The sequence below is a fragment of the Camelus dromedarius genome, chromosome 10, assembly GCF_036321535.1.
Source record: "Camelus dromedarius isolate mCamDro1 chromosome 10, mCamDro1.pat, whole genome shotgun sequence".
NCBI classification, from domain to species: Eukaryota; Metazoa; Chordata; class Mammalia; order Artiodactyla; family Camelidae; genus Camelus; species Camelus dromedarius.
The window spans coordinates 40208437-40233330 of record NC_087445.1 but is presented as its reverse complement, the minus strand read 5'-3'; the positions used below and the strand labels follow the sequence as shown (position 1 = coordinate 40233330).

Genomic DNA, 24894 nt, shown 5'->3' with positions numbered 1-24894 from the left:
TCATTCTAAGTGAAGTAAGCCAGAAAGAGAACGAAAATACCATATGATATCACTCATATGTGGAATTAAAAAAAAAAAAAAGGACACTATGAACTCATCTACAAAACAGAAACAGACTCGCAGACTTAGTTAACAATCTTATGGTTACCGGAGAAGGGGGATGGGAGGAAATAAATCTGGGAGTTTGAGATTTACAAATGTTAGCCACTATACATAAAAATAGATTTTTAAAAAAAGTTTCTTTTGGATAGCACAGGAAACTATGTTCAATATCTTGTAATAACCTTTAATGGAAAAAATATGAAAACAAATATATGTATGTATATGCATGACTGGGACATTGTGCTGTACACTGGAGATTGACACAATATAATTGACTGTACTTCAATTAAATATATATATATGTAATTAATACATCAAGATATAAGAAGATATTATGTAATGAAACAGGAAAAAAGATGGCATATAAAAGTAACAATCAGAGTAAAAGAAGAGCTTATGGTAGATAGAATTCTAAGATGGCCCCCAAGCTCTGTGCCCCTTGGAATACACCCCCTGCATAATTTCCTCCCCTCGAGTATAGATGAGACCAGTGAATATAACAGGATACTACTCTTATCATGAGGTTTCTAATCAGTTGATCTTAAGTTCATCGAAAGAGAAATTATCCTAGGTGGACCTGATCTAATCAGGTGGGCCCTTTATTTTAAAAGGCATAGCATCAGGGACATGATCTCCTGCTGGCCTTGAGGAAGAAAGCAAACAGCCATGTTGTGAAAAGTCTATCAGGAAGGGTGGTCTCTGAAAGTTGAGGGTTTCTGTACCACAGGTGCAAGAAATGCAACTCTCCCAGCAATGCGAATGAACTTGGAACAGGACCTGAGCTCCAGTTGGGAGCCTCACTCCAGCCAATACCTTGATTCCAACCTGTAAGACCCTGAGCAGAAAACCCAGCGAGGCCACCCAGAATTCTGGCCTATAGAAAATATAAGGAAAACAGGTGAAGTTTTAAGCTGCTAAAGTTGTGGTAATTTGTTACATAGCAACAAAAATCTAATACAGAGTTCTGGGGAATTAAAAAGCTCACTAAAGTAAAACATAAAGACAAAGGTGAGAGGGGGACGGCATAGCTCAGTGGTAGAGTGTGTGCTTAGCATGCATGAGGTCATGGGTTCAATCCCTAGTGCAGCCATTAAAATAAATAAATAAATAAACCTAATTACCACCCCCCCGCCAAAAGACATAAGTGAGAAAAACTAAGAAAATTAGAGGCTCAATCTGAGGGTTCCATCCAACACAGCTACTAACAGGCATTCCAGAACCAGAGAACAAAGGAAACAGCCAGAGAAAACTATAAAAGAAATAATGCAAGGTATTTTTCCAGGCGGAAAGAGTTTACCAGGAAAACTATCAGGAAAAGACCCATCCTAAAGCACAACACTGTGAAAGTTTAGAACACAAAGGCTAGAGTAAAACTCTAATCAAGAGAAAAAGCAGATCACACACAAAACAATGGGACTCAGAAGCAACCCTGGAAACTAGAATATCCTGGAGCCATGCCTGCAAAATTCTGAGTGAAATCAATTTCCGCCCAGAATTCTGTCAGCCATATAATCAATCCCAAGCTCCCCTTTTTCAGGAATCTAGTTGAAGATCTTCTTCAACATACAGAACATACAGGATCCAGAAAAGTGAAGACAACAGGAGGAAGCTGAAAGGTTTCCCAGGAAGACAGCAAAGGGCAGTAGAGACCAAGTTGTTCTGATTAGAAAATGAAGCTGGAGAGCTTTCAGCATGATTCCAGGAAGGAAAAAAAGAAAGCAGCTGACTATCTCATACACTTTAGAAAGGTAAATCAAGAGAGTATACAACCGTGTAGAAGTCTTTGTGAGATTTTAAAAAAAAAGCTAGATAAGTAAGATTATCCTGTACAGCACAGGGAAATATATACAAGATCTTGTGGTAGCTCACAGCGAAAAAAAAATGTGACAATGAATATATGTACGTTCATGTATAACTGAAAAATTGTGCTCTACACTGGAATTTGACACAACATTGTAAAATGACTGTAACTCAATAAAAAAGTGTTAAAAAAATTTTTTTAAAGCTAAATAAAGGTCAATAAATACAGAAACAGAACAGTTATACAAGCAGTGAATGATATTTCACTAGCCATTATACTATAAGCACTATATAGTAACAAAACCAAGAACTATGATATGATACATTAGGAGAACTAAAGGAGCTCAAGAGATTGGGTGCTGGAAGCCGACAGTTTGGCAAGCCTATACCTTCACCTACCAGACAGGATGCCAAAATACTCATGAAGATGATGAATTATGAGACAACTCCATAAGCATATTCCTCAGTAACATGAAGATAAGAGGAAAGAGCTAAAGGCTAAAAGTGATATATGAGGAGTGTGGTAGGCATCTGGGGCTTTATATACAATTTGGACTTTGGTGCAATAATCACTTTTTAACTCTGTGCTTGTAGTACTTTGATTAAAAATGTTATGAAAGATAATAAATGGGAAAAGGTGAGCTCAAAACATCAAGATATGATTTTACACCCCCATAAGCCGCACCAGGAGAGCAAAACAGGGGTGTTAAATGACTTCTGTGTAAGCAAGCTCACCTGTTGGTTCAGTTCAATATTTGGCTGAGTAAACAGCATTTCCACTATATCTGAAATTGAAAGAGAAAAGATATTTTTTTAAGAATGGAAGCAAAAGCCTGACAAGACCAGGTACAATAATTATAAAAGAATATGTTTTAGAAGAATCTTCAAGAAAATCCTTATAACAATTTTTTTTAACATTTATGTAAACAGAAGACCGAAGAATCTAAAAGGCAGAATTACTTAGGGAAAATTTTTTTCAAATAATTTTGCTTTCACATTTTCACATGACATCTACTATAGGAATATTTTTACATTTGCTAGGATACTTAATATTCATATCACTATTTTGTGTTTATTAGCCAAAAAAAGATAGGCTTCTTTGGGGAGACAGCCATAAATTTTCCTTTGGCCATGCTATTTAATTTGTTGGGTTCCTCGTTTCTCACTGTTGTGATTACTTTCTGTGTGTTGTGGACAGAGGTAGAAAGGGAGTGAGTGTGATAGATTCTTGGCCAGGCTGAAATACATGTAGAAATTCCACTTGCCATTTACTGATTATAAGACAAAGAAAGTTATCAACTGAATCACTAACTCAAGCAAAAGCTCTCTCTCTCCTGAATTTAACAGTCTGTCTTAAACCAGAATGTAAACCATAAAAGCATACTGGGAAAAACTAAGCTAAAGGAGTCCATTCTGCCCCTTTCGTCTGTGAGATTAGACAGTGGGGCTTGTTTTTGTACTACTGTTGTTTTCCTGTAACTTTTCCGAGCTTGAGCGAGTAAAGGAAGCTTCCACTCTTTCAAGTTCAAGAGCTCCATGTAGTGAGGCTGACCAGTCACATTCTACCTAGTTTTACAGAGCTTCCAGGTTCAGGGCTTCTGGCTGATACTCTAAAGGATTTGAAAAGAATAACCAATTCTTTTTTTCATTTCTGTAACTCTGGCTTCCCTAGATGAAGCACATTTTCAGTAACACAGATATGTGTGATAACAAAAAAAATGCAATACCTTTGTGACCTCCGTGACAAGCCCAGTATAAGGCAGTGCTTCCAGCTTTGTCTAAGCCATTAACACCGACTCGGTTGTCCAAACACTCTCTCAACCAGCTCAAGTTGCCTGAAAAAAATTTTTCATTTATAAAAACACATGAAAAAGGTTTGGCAGTTTTCTGTTTTGCTTTTAAATCAATTTCATCCTACATAAATTCACATTTGCAAAGGATTAATCAGCAGTCTGAAATTAAAACCTGCTCTGTAATGCATTCACTATGGTACATTCTGACTTCCAGTTTATTAATGGAAAGCATTAACATCAATTTTTAATGGCAGGTTAATGGAAAGAGGTGCCTAAATGGGTCCACTTAAAGTATTTTTACCCTGAAAAAAAATTTTTTTTCTTCCTTTGTGAAATCCTGGAACTTTGGGAAAAACAGTCAAACCTAAGAACATGCAGATGCTACTAATATTCATATTTAAAACACATTTTCTGATCTTATAAGAAAAGGAAAACTAAATAATCTACTCAAAGCTGCTGCTCTTATATGTTAAAATATTAATTTAAAATTCTTTGGCTAATGGCCCACATATCTAGTTTACAAGAATTTTTAAATGTCAGTTTAGTACTTTTACTTTTGCACAATCCTAAACCAGTCATTTTCTTTTGAACATTCAGCAAGATCTAATATTAAATGAAAGCTTTCTGAGGCCTTACAAAAATTCCCTATTATCTACAGCAGGGTTTCTCAACAGCAGCCCTATTTTTTTTTTTTTTTAATTTTTGGTGGCAGGGTAATTAGGTTTATTTATTTATTTATATATTATTTATTAATTTATTTTATGGAGGTATTAGGGATTGAACCCAGGACTTCATGCATGCTAGGCATGTACTCTACCACTGAGCTATACCCTCCCCGCTAAAAATGGCCCTACTGATATTTGGGGTTGGAGAATTTTTTGCTATGAGGGCTGTACTGTGCACTATAGGATGTTTAGCAACATCCCCAGCCTATACCCAAAACGTGCCAGCATCTTCCCAATAATGACAACCAAAATGTCTCCAGATATTGCCCCAAATCCCAGGGTTTGGCAGGAGGAATTACCCTCAGTAGAGAACCACTGATCTACAGGATAAAGCCCCAAGTGTAAGGCCCGTCCTTGGTGTCCCCTTCTTTCCCGACCCCATCCTCACCATACACACTTGCACTACACCAACACTCTCCTAGTCGCTGGACCCCCAAGCAGCTCGCACCCTCTGCCCTCTAGTTACTCACTCTGTCCTCTATAGCCTGTGAGTACTGAAACACACTTCAGTTGCTGGATTTATTACACCATCTTATAATGATCTGCTACACACATCTCTCCTCCACCAGACTCTGAGCTCTGGGAGTCACAGACCATGCCTTTCCACTTGCCACTAAGCACAGGGCAGGTAAAATACTCAAAAGTATTTGTCAACTGACTTAAAAATTAAAATCACACTTATCTCTCTAGAGTGAAAGGAGGCAGAACAGAGATTGCCTCTAGGGGAGGCTAGGATTTAACTGGGAAGGGAACTTTCTGGGATAATGAAAATGTTCCAGATCTTGATCTGGGTGTTGGTTACATGAGTGTGTACATCTGTTAAAAGTCATCAAATTATATAATATCTGTGTGTTTTACTGTACTGCTATCTCCATCAAAGAAAATCACACCTACCTCTTTTTGCAGCTTCATGCAATGGATTGTCAATGGATTCTGCCTGCTCAGCCACTAGATTGAAAAGAAAAAGTGCAAGCCAATGTTGAGAGGGCCACCCAAAGAACTCCCTAAAGACAATTCAGTCCCCAGCTTCAGAAGTGCCAGGACCTTCCACCATACAGCTTTCCTTACTTAATGTGGATTTTAAAGATGGCAGAAAATCAAAGTGATTTTTTTGTGCTTTGAAAGAAACTGAATTATGTGTCAAATGAAATCAAGCTAAGACAGTAACATAGCAATTTAACTGGGAATGTAAACAAAAACAGAGACAGCAATGAACTGGAAGCATAAACAAAAACAGACAGACTCAAAGCTTGCACACCAGTTTACTAAAGCATTAACAAACAGTTCAGTCCGGAAACTGCAAAAGGAAGTATTTGATGTTCATTTTTACATTCCGTAGAAACACTTTAAAGATGGCTGAAAATGACTATTTCCCTTGTGTGTGTGCATATGATATGAGGGGTGGGGAGAGGGAGAAATACTGTGCTTCCTGTATTCAGAAAGGGCAATCAGCATACCTACCTGCCTCCAAGGAAGGTGTGTTCACTGTTGTTCTAGAATCAGTAGGCATGACTACATGAAAACTTGTTCAAGTAAGACTTCAGACCCATGCCTCCCACCACAAAGGGCTGAAACTGGACACTCCCCTGGCTACCAGGGATCCAAAACAACAGAGGAACAGTTTATACCTTCCGTGTCTATGACCAGCTGGGATTGGAGTGCACAGTAGAAATTTATTTGGGATTTCAAAATTAGAGGAGTGTAGAAATGTTTAAAGTCTCTTAAAATCCAGAATGGTATTGCCCTTAGACCAGGTAAGTGGGGCTCCTGTGTTAAGCCCCAAGCCTCAGGCTCATTCATTCCCCTCAACTTCTCTCCCTCCTCCCCTCCACCTCCTTCCCTCTCTTACTATCCCATTAGAAGCTTTGAAGTGCCTTCCTTGAAATTTTCTAAGTCTCCTTCTAGTGTTTGGAACTGGTACCTGATTTCAGCTCTATTGGTCTAAGGGTGTCTCTAATGCTGTAGTCCAAAGAAAACTTAGAAGTGATTCAGATCAAATGTTCTCATTATACAGATGGAGAAACAGACCCAGGGGGCAGCGGTTAAGTGCCTTTACTAAGGTCCCTTGTTATTAGGAAGTGGAAGAAGGATTAAAACCCAGGGCCCCGGTTTATCAATCTCATGTGCTTTTTCCTTTACTCTGCTAATTTCTACAGAAATCTGTTTTGTCCCCCTTCCAACTACAAGCAGGTTCATGGCAGGGCCTGCATCTCACTTCTCAAGCTCCCCAAACTGCCCTAATATTCATTTAATGAACATCACTGCCTCAAACATTAATTAACATAACAAGGCAAGGTTACTTCATCACAAAAGAAAAGGCTAGTCCAAGAAAAAGAAAAAGAAAAAAAGAAAAGAAAAAAGAAAGAAAAAGAAACATGTTCTAAGAGTTGAATTAAGTAAAACCATAAGCATTGCCCTGGAACCCTTGGGTTCTTTCAAGAATGTTACAAAGCATTTTTTTTAAGCCAAGGAGCCAAGTTCAAGTACTTCCACCATCCATGACCATTTTATTAAGAGGAGGCTCCCAGAGTAGAAAATGTTCCAGATTGTCAGTGACTCCGAGTAAAGCCACTGCGGCCACACTTACCGTAGTTGCTCGGGATTAGTCCAGTCCTGCCTTTGGAGGTGCCTTTCCACCAATTGGTATCACTCTGGTGAAAGAAGAGTTAAATTAAGTGGCACCAAATCCAGTTTGCACTCAATCACTTTAAAAACCACGCAGCTCATGGAGCTCTACAAAATGCCCACCCGCCCTGGTCACACTGACCAAGCTTCCTCAGTCCCCAGTTACCCACGTCCATTCCCCTTATTGTTACATTACAAATACATACACATCTGCCTGCAACCAATCGGAGAGACTTCATCACAGAGCCTCAAACAAATCAAACGCAGATAATACGAAAGAGAAGGAAAACATTATGTGTAGTTTAAACTATTTATAGGATTTTTTTTTTTTATCCAGAGTCTAATTTCTCTTAGCCTCAATATGGCTTTCTAAAGATCTCTTCATTTTACCTTTGTTTTTTGGGTAACTGCTTATCATAGAAAAATTCAAACCTATACCAAAGTAGAAAGAACAGTATAATGAACCTACACATACCCATTTCCCAACTGCATGAATTATTTACTCACGGCCAATATTGTTTCATATATATCCTCACCCACAACTTCGCTCCCCTTAATCCCCTAAAGATTACTTTGAAGTAAATTCTAGACATCATATTATCTCAACTGCAAATACTTCAGTATGGGTCCCTGAAAGATAAGGACTTTTTCAAAGACATAATAATAATACCATTATCATGACTTAGATTTTTTTTCAATAGTAAATCCTTAATATCATCAAATATCTACAATCCTCGAATTTTCCAGTATGTTTCATAAGGGCCATACAACATGATGACTGATTTGCCTCTTAAGTCTCTTTTAGTCTATGGGTTCCTCCATTTTTTTTTTCACTCCTTCACAATATACTTGTCAAAGAAACTAGTTGGTTCTAAAGAGTTTCGAACAGTCTAGTTTTGCCTGTTGTATCACTTGTTATCAAAAATGAGTTCCTCCATTCCCTGTATTGCCTATAAATTGGTTATTAGTCCTAGAGGCTTAATTAGACTCAGATTCCATTTGATGGACAAGACTATTTCACGGTAGCATTGATTCTTCCGTCAGGAGACAAAAAATGGTGGTCTCTTGTTAAAGTAAGTAACCACTGATGAGCATTATCTGGGTACATTATTCCATAGGGGTTACAAAATGGGGACATTGTAATTCTATCTTTTGTTCTTTATTTAAATAACTAGAATATTACTTTAAAGAAAAACGTGCCCTCATCAACTCTCAGGTTACCCAGAGATAAAGTGCACAGAGAAAAGGCAGAATAAATGCTGATTCTTTTCCTTAACAGTCTACAGAATAAAAAGTTAGTTCCCTAAGCATTCTTTCAGGTTGACCCATGATGTTTGTTTTGTTTGGTTTTGTTTTTAAGCATCATTAGGGACTCACGAATTTATATGGTTCAATCCTTGGGATTGTTGCCCTAATTGATGGCTCAAATTGTCCTATCTTTGACTGGCAACCTCTTCAGCTTAGTTTCTGTGTCTTTCCAGCATGACCCTAATTCTCTTTGGTAGTTTCCTTGCTTTCCAATAACAAGATGTTCTGGGATTATTTTGTACCTTTGCTGCCCTCAATCTGGTACCAGACATTTCTCAATGGCATCTTATTCTTTTAACAGGAAATAACATATTAATACTGGGTTGGTCTTTTTTTTTTTTTTTCCTTTTCAACAGACAGAACAGGAAATATTTTTGCTAATTTTATTTTAGATAAAATGAACTGTGCTTCCAATTCAAATGCAGAGCTACTTAACCTCATCAATCTTACATCCTTCTGTATCCTTTCTTGCAAGATGAAAATCACTGACCTAGTGACTCATTTGCTCTAAACCACAACATACATGCAGCAATCTCAGAATAACAATACCAACACTTCTCCAACAAGATCTTGATTAAAAACAGTTTATAATTTGTGGGTGGCAGTTCTTTTTATTCTTCATATTATTCTACTAAAGATGTTCAATCAAACTGCTGGATTTTAAAGTCACTTGGAATAGTTCTCCTCTCTGTGTGGTTATGCCAAATACCTGGGGTTCAATTAAGTTCATTTGACTCATTCTGCTTTTAACTTTCAGAGATTTCTTTTTTTTTTTTTTCAGAGATTTCTTTTTACCATTTAATTTAATTTTATAACTATGCAAAAGTTCACACGATTCCAAAGTCAGATCTTCAAAACAAGGTACAATTTTTAAAAAGTCTATATTTCACTTATGTTACCTCTCCCCTATTTCCCTTCCATCACACAAAAGAAAGTATTTTATTTGATTTTATTGTATGACCCTTCTTTTGACTTTTTATTTTAAATTGAGGAAGACAAGTATGTGTATGTCCTCTTACCCTTTCTTAGATAAGAAAGGGCACACTATCCAAGTTTTTTCATCTTGCTCTTTTCCACTTAAATCACTCCATAATGACATATAGAGCTATTCCTCATTCCTTTTTACAGTTGCATAATACTCCATCCAACTATTTTCCTACTGATGGACATAAGGGCTACTTCTAATCTTACAAATTGTGCTAAGATTAACAGACTTGGGCATATGTACTGATACACAGATATACATGTAAATAATGTACAATATTATGGCTATGCAAAATAGTCTCATATACCTTTAGCTCACACATGGTATTACAAAATATTAGATGGGCTTACCATGTCAGTAATGTAGATAATATCACCTTCTTCAAAGTACAATTCATCTGGCTAAAAGAAAAAAAAAATTTAAGTTTGACTCCATTTGATTTTCATGAATTAGATTACAATAGTGATGATGAAGATAATTATACAAATTTCTAATTTTAAAATATCCTTATAGACACTGTGGTTTTTATAGACCTAAATCTCCCCATAAACCATATAACAAAACATTACTGACAAACTAACAGAAGCACAGAAAGCTGAATTTTTGCCATGATGAACTTCAAAGAATGACAATGAATGGCCAGTAAGAACCCCCCCCACATAATCTTATTTTCTTCCACAATGAAATCAAGACATTTTTATATCAAAATAGAATATGAAGAAAACTTCCTTTCTTGCAGGGAATTTCAAAAGGTGATATACATTTTTTCACAAAAGGATAAATATCAGGAATTAAAATCATGAAAAATAGCTAGAAGCTTGGCTCTCTCCTAAATGATTAGGCTTTAATCCTTAAACACTTTCGTATCATCATCTGCTATCTGCTTATTTTGAGAAAACCTTATCCTATCTCTTCATATTCAGAGAGAATGAATATTTCATGTATGAGAAGAGTTAATACATTATTCAACCATTAATAAGGCCAAAGAGCTGAAAGACATGAAGCACTAACTCAGTCCGGACCACAAGTAGCTCTAAGGGGTTAACTGATTATACAGACAATATGTGCTCTGGCTTGGATCAGCCAAATGTCCTACAAACTCTCTGAATAGAGCCAGGCTCTCAAATTAAACATCTTCTCTTTCCCATCAGTTGATAACACTTATCAGCATGACTTTATAAGTAAACAAGATGATGCCCGTTGAGAGCAAGTTTCAGATATTGGGAAATGCCTACATTGTCATGTTGACTGAAAAATGTAGGCCACAAAATTTCACATAGGATAAGATAACAATTATGCATGAAATATGCATAGAACATTTTCCAAATTTTCCATCACAAGCATGTATTACTTCCATAATTTTGGTAGGAAAAATACTTTTTTTAAAAAAGGCTTGGATATTTGACTATAGTTACTGTTCTATACAAATAAAAATTATGCTAGTGAAATAAATTATTTCACTCTTTCATTTTCCTTTTGTTTATCTCCTTTCTCAGTTGCAGACTAAGGCAGTAAATGTAACTCTGCACTAGTAATTTATTTAGTTTTAAAAATGATATACACTATTATTATAACTATTTCTCCCTGAATATAAATGAAGACTATATCAGCTATAGCATGCTTTAAGCAACTACATTTCATAAATATTTAGATGCACTATGCATTCAAATATAAAAATTTGCAAATGATGATTCATGAAACCAAAAAATGTCTTGAGTTCCTTTAATAAGCACTTCCTGAAGCATCTGTTGCATTTACACTTTGATTTTCAGAGACTTACACATAGCACATTTATGCAAAATTAGTTGAACCTAGGTAGATTCAAAGACACACATTTTAAAATTATTGGAAACAGGCATTCAGAAGGAAAAAAGTAAAGCCTTCTAAGATTTTTCTCTCATCTTTCTCTAAAATGTTCTGATAATCCATGATCAATATTACTACCAATATGTGATGGATACAGAAAGTGATTAAAGAAACAAACTATTTCCTTAGGTATTTCCTTGCTACAAACTGGGTCATTTCTCAGAGGGGCCAGAAAGGGGACTCGCTTACTACCAAAGCTTCCCAACTAGAAGCTGTGGTCATCCCTGCAACAGTAAGGTTGGCCTTCGCTGGCAATTTGAATACCATCTGACTATCTCTCCTTTAGATGACAGTAAAGAATGGCAGGACAGAATGAAACAGGATGTAAGGGAAACAGAATGAAACAGGATATAAAGAAAATGGCATACATGTGAAAACTCAGCATTTTTTTGGAGAGATTCTGAGTTTCTTGGAGTTTTGAAAGGGTTCAATGTTGGGGAGAGTATAGTTCAGTGGTAGAGTGCATGCTTAGCATCACGAGGTCCTGGGTTCAATCCCCAGTACCCCCATTTAATAAACAAACAAACAAACAAACTAGTAAACCTAATTACCTCCTCAGCTACCCACCCTCAAAAAAAAAAAAAAAAAAAAAAAAAAAAAAAAAAAGAAGAGTTCAACGTCTTGAAGAGATCTTTCTGGTCTTAGAGCCATCCTGGACCATTCTTATGCCATTGCATCTCCAAGTGGGTAAGAGCTAACCTTGCCTACTTACGTCTAACAATGAATCTTCCTCAATTAGCCCTTACATTAAAAGAGTCATCTCTACCTACAATTTTGGTCTCCTAAAATCACAAAAGCCAAGATTATTCACCCTTGAAACAAAAAGGCATGTTCTGAGAAAGTACTGAATGAATAACTATTAAAAACAAAATAAAACAAAACAAAGAATACACACAAATCCCTGTAACTAGCCTTCTCATTAAAAAGAAAGAAAGGAAGGAAGGAAGGAAGGAAGGAAGGGAGGAAGAAAACCTGGTAGAATGGAAAGTAAGTGCTTCATAAGTACAGGGTTTTCCGTGGGGTAATGAAAATGTTTTCGAACTAGACAGGGTGATAGCTGCACGACATTGTGAATGTACTAAAGGCCACTGAATTCCTCACTTAAAAATGGTTAACTTTATGTTATGTGAATTTTACCTCAATTTTTAAAAAGGCAAGAAAAGCCAAGAAGAATTAAAACTCTTAAGGTCTTTTAAATAATTCTCATCCTTCATGGTTTGGTAAAGGGCATGATTTGGAAAACGTCACAAAGTACAGTCATTTCAATACTTCTCGGTGCTGTTTTGGTTTTTTAAGTTAATGGCTGCCGTTCAACAGTGGTGTCTGCCTGAGCCACCAAGCAGACCAGACTTGTTTTTCAGCCGAGGCAGCAACAGTAAGCAGTCAATTTCAGTCAGGTAAAAAGGGTCTCGTCATTTTTCTGTCCCGAGAAAAGACAGTGGATGGTTTATTCTCTTTTTAATCAATAGCTCCCAGACACACAATGCTACTCCCTGTAAAAAATTGTCTTCCAAAGAAACTAAAGGCAGTTTTTCCTAACAGAGCTAAGGAGGTGATCTACCAAATTCTTCCAACTGCTGCTGGCAGTAGACACAACAAGGAATTTCATCATTTAAAAACAGATTTTTACCTCCAGTATTCACACTTTCCATAAGAAACCACTTGGAGGGCAATTAATGTAAATTGTTCAATGAGGATCTACTTTTAAATTCCTGACATCATATTCATGGAACAGAAATGGGAAAAAAAGTGACACCATCAAGTCAGCACTTCTGTTTCTAGTTTGTTCTTCGGTTTTTAACCACATTCCTCCTTTCCTCTCTCCTTGAAGAACCACAAGGTATCAGAAGAAGTAAATTGTTGGCCACTAGGATGTTATAGAGATGAGTACAGACTTGGTAATGTACATCCTCGCTCCTGTGCCATATATTCTTAGTAACATATAATTCTCAAGGCATTAATTTTGTTGGTTTATGCAAATACATATTTCATGAAAGATTTTGGAAAGACTACGACATCCTTTTGAAATCTTTCACATTTGTCAGCCTGGAGCCCCAAGAATTAACAGAAAGAAAAAAAAATCAAATTTCCATAAACATTTTTATTTAGCACTTTATAGTATCACGCCAAGTCTGGACACTTAGAAATATTAACTAATTTAATCCTCACCAACAACACTGTGAAGTGGCTGAGATTCTTATCACCACACTGTGGATGAGAAACTTGTCCAAGACCACAGAGCAGGTACATGGTAGACCCTAAACTTGAACCAGGACAGTCAGATTCTGGAGCCCCAATCTTACCAACTCCTATACTTTCTCTCATACAGGCGGGTCATGCATGGCCATTACTGGTCACCATGGTGTCATGACCAGAATAAAAGGCAGTGGCTGTGGAAAATATCTGTGGTTTCTCCCCACCCCACCCCACACATAATGCAATACAACAAAGCCAACAGCAACACCTTACACTTGCAAAGCACACTTAACCTCACCGTATCCTCACAACAACCTATCAAAGCAGGGCTGGGTCATGGGTATAATCCCCATTTCACAATCAGGCTCAGAGAGGTTGAAGAACTTGCCACAGATCACACAGTGGTAGGGAAGGGCTACTTCAGCTTTTGGAATCCCATTTTAGGGCTCCTTGTTCTACACACAGTGCTATAAACCTAGAGGAGTCCAGCAAACATTATATGATAGAGGAGGGTCCTACTGGTTTCCCTGTGGAAACCAACATACCTCCAGCACACAGAACATGCTGTGCGCGCTCCATCAGCGCAGCTTTATGCTGGTCTATCCAGTCCTGCCAGGCCTTTATATGACACTTTATTGGATTGGAGGTGAAGCAAGAAATAAGAACCGAACAGCGCTGGGTGGTGCCAGGACTATCTTGCCTTCAAGCAAGGCAGAGGAAGAACAAGTTGGCAGGAAGAACCAGGAGCTCCAAGCTTCTCAGTGTCCCACCTGTTCAGTAGATCACCAAGACTGGAGTTGGGCGTTGCTGCTCGTGCCTCCTGAGGGTAGCCCAGTAGCTAAACACTGGACCCAGGCCTTCCTGGGGTGCTACACATGTCAGCAGTGGTCCCACAGAGTCCAGCTCAGTCCTCCCAACTTGCCTTGTCTCAATGACTTTAAGGAGGCCAGGTGAGTTTAGGACGTACCAAGGTACACCTATCCCATAGAGAGGTGTCGAGGGAGAAAATCCAACAGAAATTCTCATTCAGAAAAAGAATGTAAGACAAATCAAGTCCTGGGATGATATTCAAAATATTGAACAACTGGTACAGCATGGGCACTTAACCCATCAGGAAGGGCCAGGGGACCCAGGGGCTACCTGCTTAGCCAGATGCCTCCCCTCTAACATTCGGACGGAGAGGAGAGGGAAAGGGGCAGAGTGTAGGGGGAGCAGGGCACGCGGTGGTCATTACTGGTCGTACAGGTGAATTAGCAGCACGGCTCTGCAGCCTAGGATCCATGGGACCAGAGACATTAAAAATAACACTTTAAATGTGGAATATTAAAAAAAAACCCAATGAATTAAATGTCTATTTTCTCCTGTGCATTCAGTAATAACTATGAGTTTTTAAAAAGAGTAAAGAGACTCCATCCTGGAGCAGAACTAGAGGTGAATTAAAGTAATCAATATGCGAACTAATCAAAAATATGTGTTAAGAGTCTGTGAACAAGGTGGGGAGGGTGTAGCTCAGTGGTAGAGTGTGTGCTTAGCATCCACAAGGTCCTGGGTTTGATCCCCAGTACCTCCATTAAATAAATAAATAAATAAACAAACAAATAAATAAATACAAACAAACCTAACTGCCTTCTCCCCACAAGAAAAATCATTAAAAAAAAGTCTGTGAACATAGCAACCACTACTCCTAATATTAACAACAAGTCCTTAACAGTAACAGCAGCTTTACACAATCTCACTTAATTCTCACTAAAACCCTGAGATTATTATTATTTTCACTTTACAGATGAGTACACTGAGGCACAAAGGTTAGGTAATTTCTGAATTTACCAGGTCACACAGCTGCTAAAAGCTACTCTCAGCTCTGAAACCCTATGTTCTTCTGCACCCTAGATACCGTGCTGGTGAACAGGACTGCAATGCCAAGTGCAGAAGGTCAGAGCGGGCAGAAGCAGCCCACTCCTCTCTGGCGCACTCAGGGAGCCTCTGCGGAAGAGGAAGTATGTAATCAGAGCTGAGAGAGGTGCAGAGCCATAAGTCTAGAAAGGATTCAGAGATTCAGAGTTCTACTGTGCACCAAATCCAGACTGGAACGGTCCACAAAGGGAAGGAGCAGAGGACGGCAGGGCTGGAAAGGGGGCTGGACCACAGAGGACACTGTCCTTAGTCAAGTGAAGGGTTGAAACAGGTGATAGGATCAAAGCTACACTGTAGGAAAACCCATCGGGCAGAAGGATGCAGATGGAATGGAGAAGCTGGAGTCTGTGTGTCAGGAGCCAGGAAAGGCACAAGGTCATGGGAACCAGAGGAGGAAGAGGTCAGTGAGAAAGGACTGACAATAAGATGACAATAGGATATTGGCGGGGAGAGAAGATAAAGAGTTAGGAGTCACCTCAGGTCTCAAGTTGAGTAAACGCAGGTCACTTTCTAGAGTTAGGGAGGCTGCTGAGTATGGTCTGTTCTTTGACCTGCTCAGAAGGGCAGCTAATGACTGCCTCCCCCACCAACTCCTATCCAGCTCAGGGGTCTTGCACCAGAGGAAACAAATGACTAGGACAACGAGGGGCATGAAACGACAGACCTCCCTGTGAGCAGAGGACAAAGATAACAATTTCTGGGCCTCATACTAGCTTACATTTTTGTGTCCCCCACCAAATTCATAGTTACAGTCCTAACCCTCAGTACCTCAAAATGTGAGTGTATTTGGAGACAGATTCTTAAAGAGGTAACTAAGTTAAAATGAGGTCATTAAAGTGGACCTTCATCCAATATGACTGATGTCCTTTTAAGAAGAGGTGACTGAGACACAGACAAGTACAGAGAAAAGACCAAGTGAGGACGCAGGGAGAAGACAGCCATCCACAAGTCAAGGACAGAGGCCTCAGAAGAAACCAGCCCTGCCAACACCTTGACCTCAGACTTCTGGCTTCCAAAATTCTAAGAAAATTAGTATCTGTTGGTTAAGCTATGCAGTCTGAGGTAGCAAACTAACACGCCATCTGCTCCACACCCTCACCAACATCGCAAAGATATTATTGGAACCTCAGGGTGAGAAGAATTAAAACCTGAGACTTAGCCCCACCCACCCAACCCCTTTCTTGTTCCAGAGACATTTAGTTCCCAAAGTCTAGGAGGACTCACCTGAACACACCCATATGCGCTGCATTCACTGATGTCATTTAGGGGCACCCTCCATGTGGCGGGCTTTAAATACTGATCTCGTTCCACGCTCAAAACAAGGCTCTACCATAGGATGGTTAATATTATCCCCACTTTCGAATGAAGAAACCAATGGCCATAGGTTAAGTAAATTCACACAGTGAGTAGAGGACAGATGTGGGGTTTGAAGGCAGGCTCCAGCCCGATGGCAGTGACTCAGTGCTCAGCGCCGCTTGTTCTGCGCTACCTTCTGAGCTGCTGGCTCTGGGACAACAGGGTCCGGGGCAAACCCACGCAAAGCCAGCAGCAAGCTGAAAGCAGTGAGCTTTCCTTTCTTGGTTTCCTTCTCCTCTGCCTCCTAACTGTCTGGACTCCTTGCTTCCACTCTCGCACTCCTGGACGGTTTTCTACACCTCATGTGGAGGGATTCTTCTGAAACTTAGCTCTCTAATCAGTCCTGGACTCAAAACTCTCCAGTTGCTTCCCAACTTACCCAGGGCCAAATCCAAATGAGACCCAGAAGGCCATCCATGATCTGCCCTCCCATTCCACCAGGCTACCCTGAACTCGTCTCCGACCTTCCTCTCCCTCCTTCGTGACTTTCCCAACCCCACTCCCCTCCCCGCAGTTTCTAGGGCCCACCAAAGACACCCCTTGCACTTGCTGTGCCTCTGCTCCCTCACTTCCTTCAGGTCTCTTCTCAAACACGCCCTCTGTAAAAGGCCATCCCTGAACACCTGTTGAAAATAACACTCCTCCCTGCATTAATCTCTCGGCCCCTCACCCTCCTTATTTCCTTCACAGCACTTATCCGGCCCTGAAGTCACATGCATTGTCTGCTTACTGTCTGGCTCTCCTCACTAGGATGGAAACTCCATGAGACCGTCCCTTCTGTGCTCACTGTAGTATCCCCAAGGCCTGGACCAGTTCTGGCACATAAGTGCTCCCTAAACCACGGATGGATGGGTGGATTGATGGATGGACACTAGAAACTGTAACAAAAGAAAATACATACAGCAAAGACAGAAAAAGTGGCTCTGGACAAACTGGCAACATGTGCCACTGAGAATTAACGGGTCAATAGGAGAATCAGGGAAGGTTAGCATGAGATTCAGAGGAAGAATGACTAAGACAGGGTCACATATTGTATATACAGGTCACTTAGTGGTTTTAAAGCAAGTGGTGTCACCACACGGGGAGAAGCAGCAGATGAAAGACATGAGCCCAAGACAGGGAGGACAAACAGATGAACCGAGGGGCTCAGCTTTCACACCTGTGGACGGTACTGAGAAGTTTTTTGTTCTGGGTTTGGTTGTTTTTTTTTTTTTTCCGGCTTTGGCAGAAGGATGTTTATTTGCTAGGTTCAGCAAGCAACACCCATTCCTGTGAACTATTTATGGCTATCAAAGAAAAGGCAGACCATTTAGGCTAGAGGAAGTATCTAAATGAAATCACCTTTGGTTTTTATGCCAACTTTAAAGTGAAAAACTGAATACTTACAGTTCTGGGTTCAAACGTATAAAGAGCTCTGAACACTTTAACTTGCCCTGAAAGACAAGAAACAAAAAACACATGATCAATTCTTTCATTTCTAAGTTTGCTCTGAATAGTATTGTCCTTTACATTCTTCAGAATTCCCTAACTAAAAGCCCCCATGAGAAATGTATTTTGGAATTAAGTGCTTCTTGTGCATAGGAGGTATTTTTAAAATATTGGTTAAATGAAAGTATGAATAAACACACACCCCTGGGGGATGATCTCATCCTCTCAAACAACAGGTGCTACCTAGTTATTTGCACTTAGCTTCTGTCCTATAGAGAGTCTTTCCAACCTTAAGATCTAAGTTAAAAATAGAAAGGTAGGCATTTGCCATAAAGAGATACTTAGTGTGGTAATCGACAGTGGGTCAATATTCCTAAATCAATGGCTTAAGATTTTACATTTTCTCCAAAAAAAGAAAATACTAGGAAGAAAAATGGCGCCTGCTGGAGAAATCTGTGATTCCATGAAGTTTCAAAACAGAGTGCAATAACCATCCAACAACGAGGTCCCGTTCATGAGCGCTGTCCTCCATTCTGCTTTTCTGCTCTAAGTCCCTGTGTGGCACTTCCAGAATACCCAGTACCAGAATAACTAATTGGCTGGCCTGCCTCATCGGAGGGCAGGAACCCTGACTTGTTCAATCTCCCGGCACCTACTTGGCATATAGTAGGAACTTAATAAATGCTTGCTAAATAAACATATAAGTAAAAGGACAAAATCAAGTAGTGTAGGAAAAAACCGACAGATGTTAAAATAGAAGAACTTCCTATTTAGAATGTGGTAACAGTTCAGTTTCAGCACTGGAAGAACCTTCAGAGATGACTCCCTAGCTTAAGAGCATCATCCAGGACAGCGGCCCCCAAGCTGGGAAACGAGAAGACTATTTCAGAAGTTCTTTACATTTTTATCACATTCTTTTTCAGTCCTATTTTAACACGTTTTAAAATATAACAGCACAATAGAATACATATATGACTTATAAAGACATTTATTGGGAGTACTCAAAGCCTTTTGCTGACAGAACGGTAAGTGTTATGAGGGCAGGTGTTTTGTTTTATGAATAATCCAAATACCTAGCACAGTGCCTGGCACATCGGAGTCACTTAATGATTATTTATAGAATGAATGAAGAATGGATGAATAAAGGAATGGAAACGTGCTCTCAAAAAAAAAGATCTGAAAACCAGTAGTTGAGACCGGTACTGTCCAAAGATAGAAAAGTTCTATATCTGTGCTGCTTACATATAAATACTGAGCACTTGAGATACGGCTAGTGTGATTGAGGAACTGATTTTTAAACATAATTTAACATGAATTAAGTTAAATTGCCACAGGTGGCTGGTGGCTAGCATATTAAACAACGCAGGTTTAGAACATCAGAAAATGGGAAATGACGCAATTAAGAGAGGACTGTGCAAATCAACCCTGATTCATCTGCATGGCAGAATCATTTAAAAAAAAAAAAAGGCTGCAGACAGACCTGCAGACACTGATATAGCAAAAAGCCTGCAAAATATTCAGTGGAAAAAAAGGATGTTATAGAACAGTACACCAAGCACCATCCATTTTACGTTGACAGCATACACACACTCTGAGGGAAAACACCAATTATGGGAACCTTCACATTCTACTTTTCATGTACTGTTGAAATTCCTCACACTGAGCATGTATTCCTTTTATTATCAGTGAAAACAATAAAAATACTTTCACTGGGGGCATGGAGGGGTGGGAATCATTCTTTCTTCTAAACATCCTAATATGGGAGAGCAGCTCAAATCCCGTTACTTACTGTATCTGCAAGAAAACATTATTTTTGTGACCCGAATTCCAGGGCCACTTCTAGAAGCAAAAGTGAAAACTCTTCTTTGTTTGGAGTTTGTTTTTACCCTACCCTCTTAGGCCTAAGAAAGGAAACACTAGACGGAAGGAGGAGCTGCCAGGAGAAATATTTTCTGCTGACCTGACTGTCTGTCTAAGAGGGGAGATCAGCTATTTGATTACTTCAAACTTTCCAAACAGAAGTTACACAAGGAAGCAGTCCCCTCATGACCAAAATCAATAAGGACAGAACTTTCTTGCTCCTTTGAGGGAAGGGCAGTGATGTGATGAGTGATGGCTAATTTTGGAAACAAGATCCAATGTTAACTTAATGAGTTTAGAAAAAATTCAGTATAAATTAAAGAACCTGGAAAAAAAAATACTTGGAAGTGTGACTAAACTGCTGATTTTTGTAACTGCGTCTTTTGTGACTGTCTGACTTGAAATGCTCACAAATGAAAAGGAAGCTGGAGAGTATTTGCATTTTGATTTATACTAAACAGGGAACATTCTCTCTGCATAATGCTGTAGAAGACACTTTCACAAACATGATCCTACGTATCCATTAATGTTGGGAACTTGGCCCTCTGTGGGTCCCCTTTAATCCATATATTCTAAAAGTTCTGGGCTTTAATTTATTCCATTCTCAAGCCTGAGTCAAGTAGAAATGAAAGTACGCAAAGAAACAGCAGAGGATATGGAAGAACAGCGTAAGGAGGAAAAACGGATGACTTTCATGATTACAGTTTACCAACCCTGGATGTAGTCTCTCAGGAGAACAGTAATTAATAACACTTAGTCCACTGATCATTTTTACATCATATTTAATGAAACTTCGTGCAATGGTCTACTGGTGTACAGGTTAACCCAGAGTACTGAAGGGACAAATCAGGGCATTCTGTTTCTGTAGTATTATCCCTGCTGATGTCTTAAAAAAGTGTAATAAACATCTTAACAAATTACCAAGAACAGATACTGATCCATGCCAAACATATTTAATGAAGACAGACTCACAAAGGTAAAATAGTCAGGTTCTTGAATACGCAGAGAGGCTAGATTAGATGCCTTCTCCAGACACCCTTTATCCTGATCATTTTCTCATGGAAGTCTGGTTACATTCAACAAAGGGAGAAAGTGACGGCATGAAACCTGAAATCACCCTGAATTAAGACTGGAAACAGGCCCAATCTTTTGTCTGATGCTTTACATGGCTGGCCTCCTGACATAAGCAAGATAAGCAGATCCCATTATGCCAGCAGAAGCTGGCTCCTCACCTTGCCAGGCATGCCCTTCCCTTTTCTTTGCAACCCCATCCAGCCCCTGCAGTGAAGGGGCTGTCTCCACTAGTCATCAGCCAAACTCGATTTTCCTCTGGAATTAGGCTGACCCAGGACTTCAATAAGCTAATCCTTGTTCATAACGGTGGAGGCTGGTAGAGTGGACGGAGATCTGGGACAGGGTCACGAACAGGCAAAGGGTAAGAGAATTTGCTGTTTCTGAGGTTTGCAAAGAGAATAGGTATTGGTGTACTGCTAAGGCCCTGAAGTAGCACTTAGAAGGATGTGTGCTTACAAATTGGAACACAAAGTTTCTAATCTACTTTATTCTCTGTTGGTGAAGGAGTGGAGGAGGAGCTTCTAGAGTGAGCCCCTATGACAGCATTAAGAGGGGACTGCTCACTGCAATGGACAGATATGCCATAAACAGCAACAGGAATGACTACTCAAAATAACAGAACTTAGTCATCTGTAACAGAGCGACTATTTCATTTACATTCTGCTTTAAAAAGTTGGGAGGCATGAGATATTTTAGACGGATTTCATTTAAAGTGGCTATGATAACTACTACACACCCACTATGATAGTAGAAGCTAAAAGTACTGACAGCCCTAAGAGTTAAGAAGGATAGGGAACAACTGGAATTCTCAGACACTGCCAGTGGGCATGTAAACTGGTACAACCACTATAGAAAATGACTTGGCAGTAGCATTAATCCATCTTTTACAAGTCTTAACGTGTGTTTGAGATCTTAAATGCATTTCTGGAGAAGGAACATAACTAGAAAACCTTCCTTGCATCTTTGGTGGGACTAAAATATTGCATACAAAAATGACCCCTCCCAGACAGTGTCGCCATCCCCAGAGTACAGTGAATCTCAACATTTTAAAACTGTAGATCATGACATATTAGTAGATGGTAAAACTAATTTAGTGGCTTTTAAAAATATGAAATAAAACAGAAAAGACCAGAGTATACTGTATGTAACAGAAATAATTATGGTATTATGAAATTTTTGCTGCATTGGGACTGGACAGATGGATGGGGAAATGGGTGTTTATTTTAGAAATTTACCAAATATATATTTTGGCATAATGCCAAGTGGCCAAATATTAAAATCAACACTTGCCAAAGCCAAATGATACTTTTACAGAATGAACTACTGGGAAACAAGAATCTATCTGAAATTTCACTCAAAATTTAATTATGATTACAATTTTATTATTCAAAATTCTGGTAGACCCATTTTTGAAGTTTGATATAAACGGGCAGGAACCATAATTCCTCGGCACCGTCAACTGCAGCCTGATGACACTTCTGCAAAATTAAACAAATATTCTCTCCAAAATGAGGTGCACGTAAAAGGATATTACGGTGCTAGTTCAGCCAGAGTGGCTGTTGCCTGTGGTGATTTTTCCACCAAATCGTTGAGCTTTCTTTCCTCCCTAACAGAAACTGACTGAAGTCAAAACTTACCTCCTCTTCATCTCCTAGGCTTGAAAATTTGTTTAATTCTGGTTATGCAATTTCACTGAAAGCAACCCCAAAAAAGGAGATAATGGTTTTCCCAATATTATTAGAGATCATATTCTCTCAACATTAATTGTCAATCTACACCTATTTTTTACTATTTTTTTACTATTTTATATATATATATTTACTATTATATAAATATATATATTTTTACTATTTATATAAATACATAAAAATAAAATAATAAATTAAATAAAAAATAAAATAAAAAACATATTTATATATCTTTGTCTTTTGGACAAATAAAATTAACAACCTCACAATCATCATTAACTATTGCAATGTTTTATTCTCCAATAAAAAATATACATTTATACTTCCAGTTGACTGAGAGAATTTTCATACATAAAGCACAAAGAGGACATTTGGAATAAGTTACATTTAGAGTATGTACCTATCTTTCAAAGTGAATATTAAGAGAACAATAAATCCAAATAGCATGCCTTGTTTGCATCACTGGCATGGCATGAGGTATACCCATGCAATCTACGACCCTCGCTCAAAGTACAAGTCTTACTGTGCCGGAAACGATACTGAAGTAGGCATTCCATTTTTTGGTCAATCATCCAAAGCTGAATGGTAGATTTTGGAAGAAATTTGAGGCGAAGGTAAATTTCTGTGTACTCCTATGTTCGTGTGTGCCCGTGTATTTTTGTATGTATTAGATCATTAAGTTTTATATATATATATGTATTATATATGTAATCTTATTGGAGGTCAAGGTCAAAAAAAAGTTTGAAAGCCACTGCACTAGACCATCTGATCAAATCAGAGATTTGCTACAAGACTCTAAAGAATGGGTAATAGTTCCTCTATGAATTCAAAATTCAGCTAGTATATAAAAACAATATTCTCCCGTCAACTGCAAAAGCAGATATTACAACCACTTTTAGATAATCATAACCAATCAAAAAGAAAGATGAGGAAGAGAATTATTAGAACAAGGGAAAATTACAGAAAAATAAGAATTTACTATAGATATTTCTCACATTTTTCTAGGAGAATGCAGGGAATATTAATCTTCTCAATTTGTAACCTGTGGGTATGAAAACGTGTGTCTCAGTGTAAATTAAAGTATGAATGTTATTTCTACGAGGCGTATTTAAATTACGCTGTTAAACGTGCATGATGAAACAGGATGTTTTCCGCTCAAAAACAAAACAGAAAGAGTCTATGTGATGGTATTCAAAAGTCAAGGCCATCATTTCCACTGCTGGGGTGAAAGGAAACAGCTGTGCTCCTTTGGGCCAATGCAGGGCTCCTGGGCTTTGTGGATTCCAGCACCCATAAATGAGATGGTCAGCTCAGAACAGGCTTCTTGGTGAAGATCTCTATTCATGTCAGTCCACAAAAGCCCATGGTTCTTGAAAAAAAAAAAAATACATTTTCTTGCAAAGAAAATCATCATGTGAGTGCAGCAATGTGCAAGAGTTTCAGTGTAAAGACTAAGTTTCTTCCCTCTACTTAGATTCTTGAAAGAATTAAATCAAATCCAATGAATTCCATACCTTTAAAGGATATAATAAAAAAGACTATGAACATAATATTTTCATCTCTCCTTACTCCACACCACCTCTTTCTTTCCTGCTGCCCCTTATGCAATCCAAAAAAGAAAAAAAAAAAAAAACCTAAAGAATTTGAAACGTGTCTTGATTTCAGCTGCAGGAATGGCAGACTCGTTAAAAACAGTAGCCAGTGTGTGTTCTGACAAGAGGGTTCTGTTTATTAACAGTGTGCCTTTCTTATCCACTTTTTCTTTTGCTTATATTTTTCAGTGCCTTTCAGCAAACTTGGTTCCTTTCACATCTTGAGGGGCCATAACTGCTGGTTATTTTTATTTCTTCTCTGCAGTATAACATAGAAGTCCCTAGGAGTGGGGTTCAAAATTTCAAAGGACAAGCTCATTGCCAACTGCATCTTGACTGGTTGAAAATGAGAGAAAAGAGGAAAGGCCCCTAAAACTCTTCATCTCAAGACACCTTTCTTCCAATGTCAGTTCGAGGAGACCGCGGATAAGAATGGAAGAAAACTCTTTATTTCAGTCCTTGGAATTTAAAGAAAAAAAAAGCCTACATTGGCCACGGCACCTTCTGCAAAAGGCAAGATGCCTCTGAGGGCTGACTCGTGAGAACTGTGCCTGTTTTTGTACAACCCATGAGCTAAGAATT

General features: G+C 38.7%; 1 protein-coding gene across 1 annotated transcript in view; it reads right to left on the bottom strand.

Moving 5' to 3' along the window:
* OSTF1 (osteoclast stimulating factor 1) overlaps positions 1-24894 on the bottom strand; it is a 50340-nt gene that overhangs the window by 10855 nt on the left and 14591 nt on the right. The window contains exons 2-7 of the mRNA XM_011000022.3: positions 18057-18103; positions 9689-9739; positions 7008-7071; positions 5315-5368; positions 3630-3737; positions 2638-2687 (exon numbers count right to left, since the gene is read on the bottom strand). Coding sequence (XP_010998324.1) covers positions 2638-2687; positions 3630-3737; positions 5315-5368; positions 7008-7071; positions 9689-9739; positions 18057-18103 — 374 coding nt within the window. The remainder of the gene's footprint in view (positions 1-2637; positions 2688-3629; positions 3738-5314; positions 5369-7007; positions 7072-9688; positions 9740-18056; positions 18104-24894) is intronic.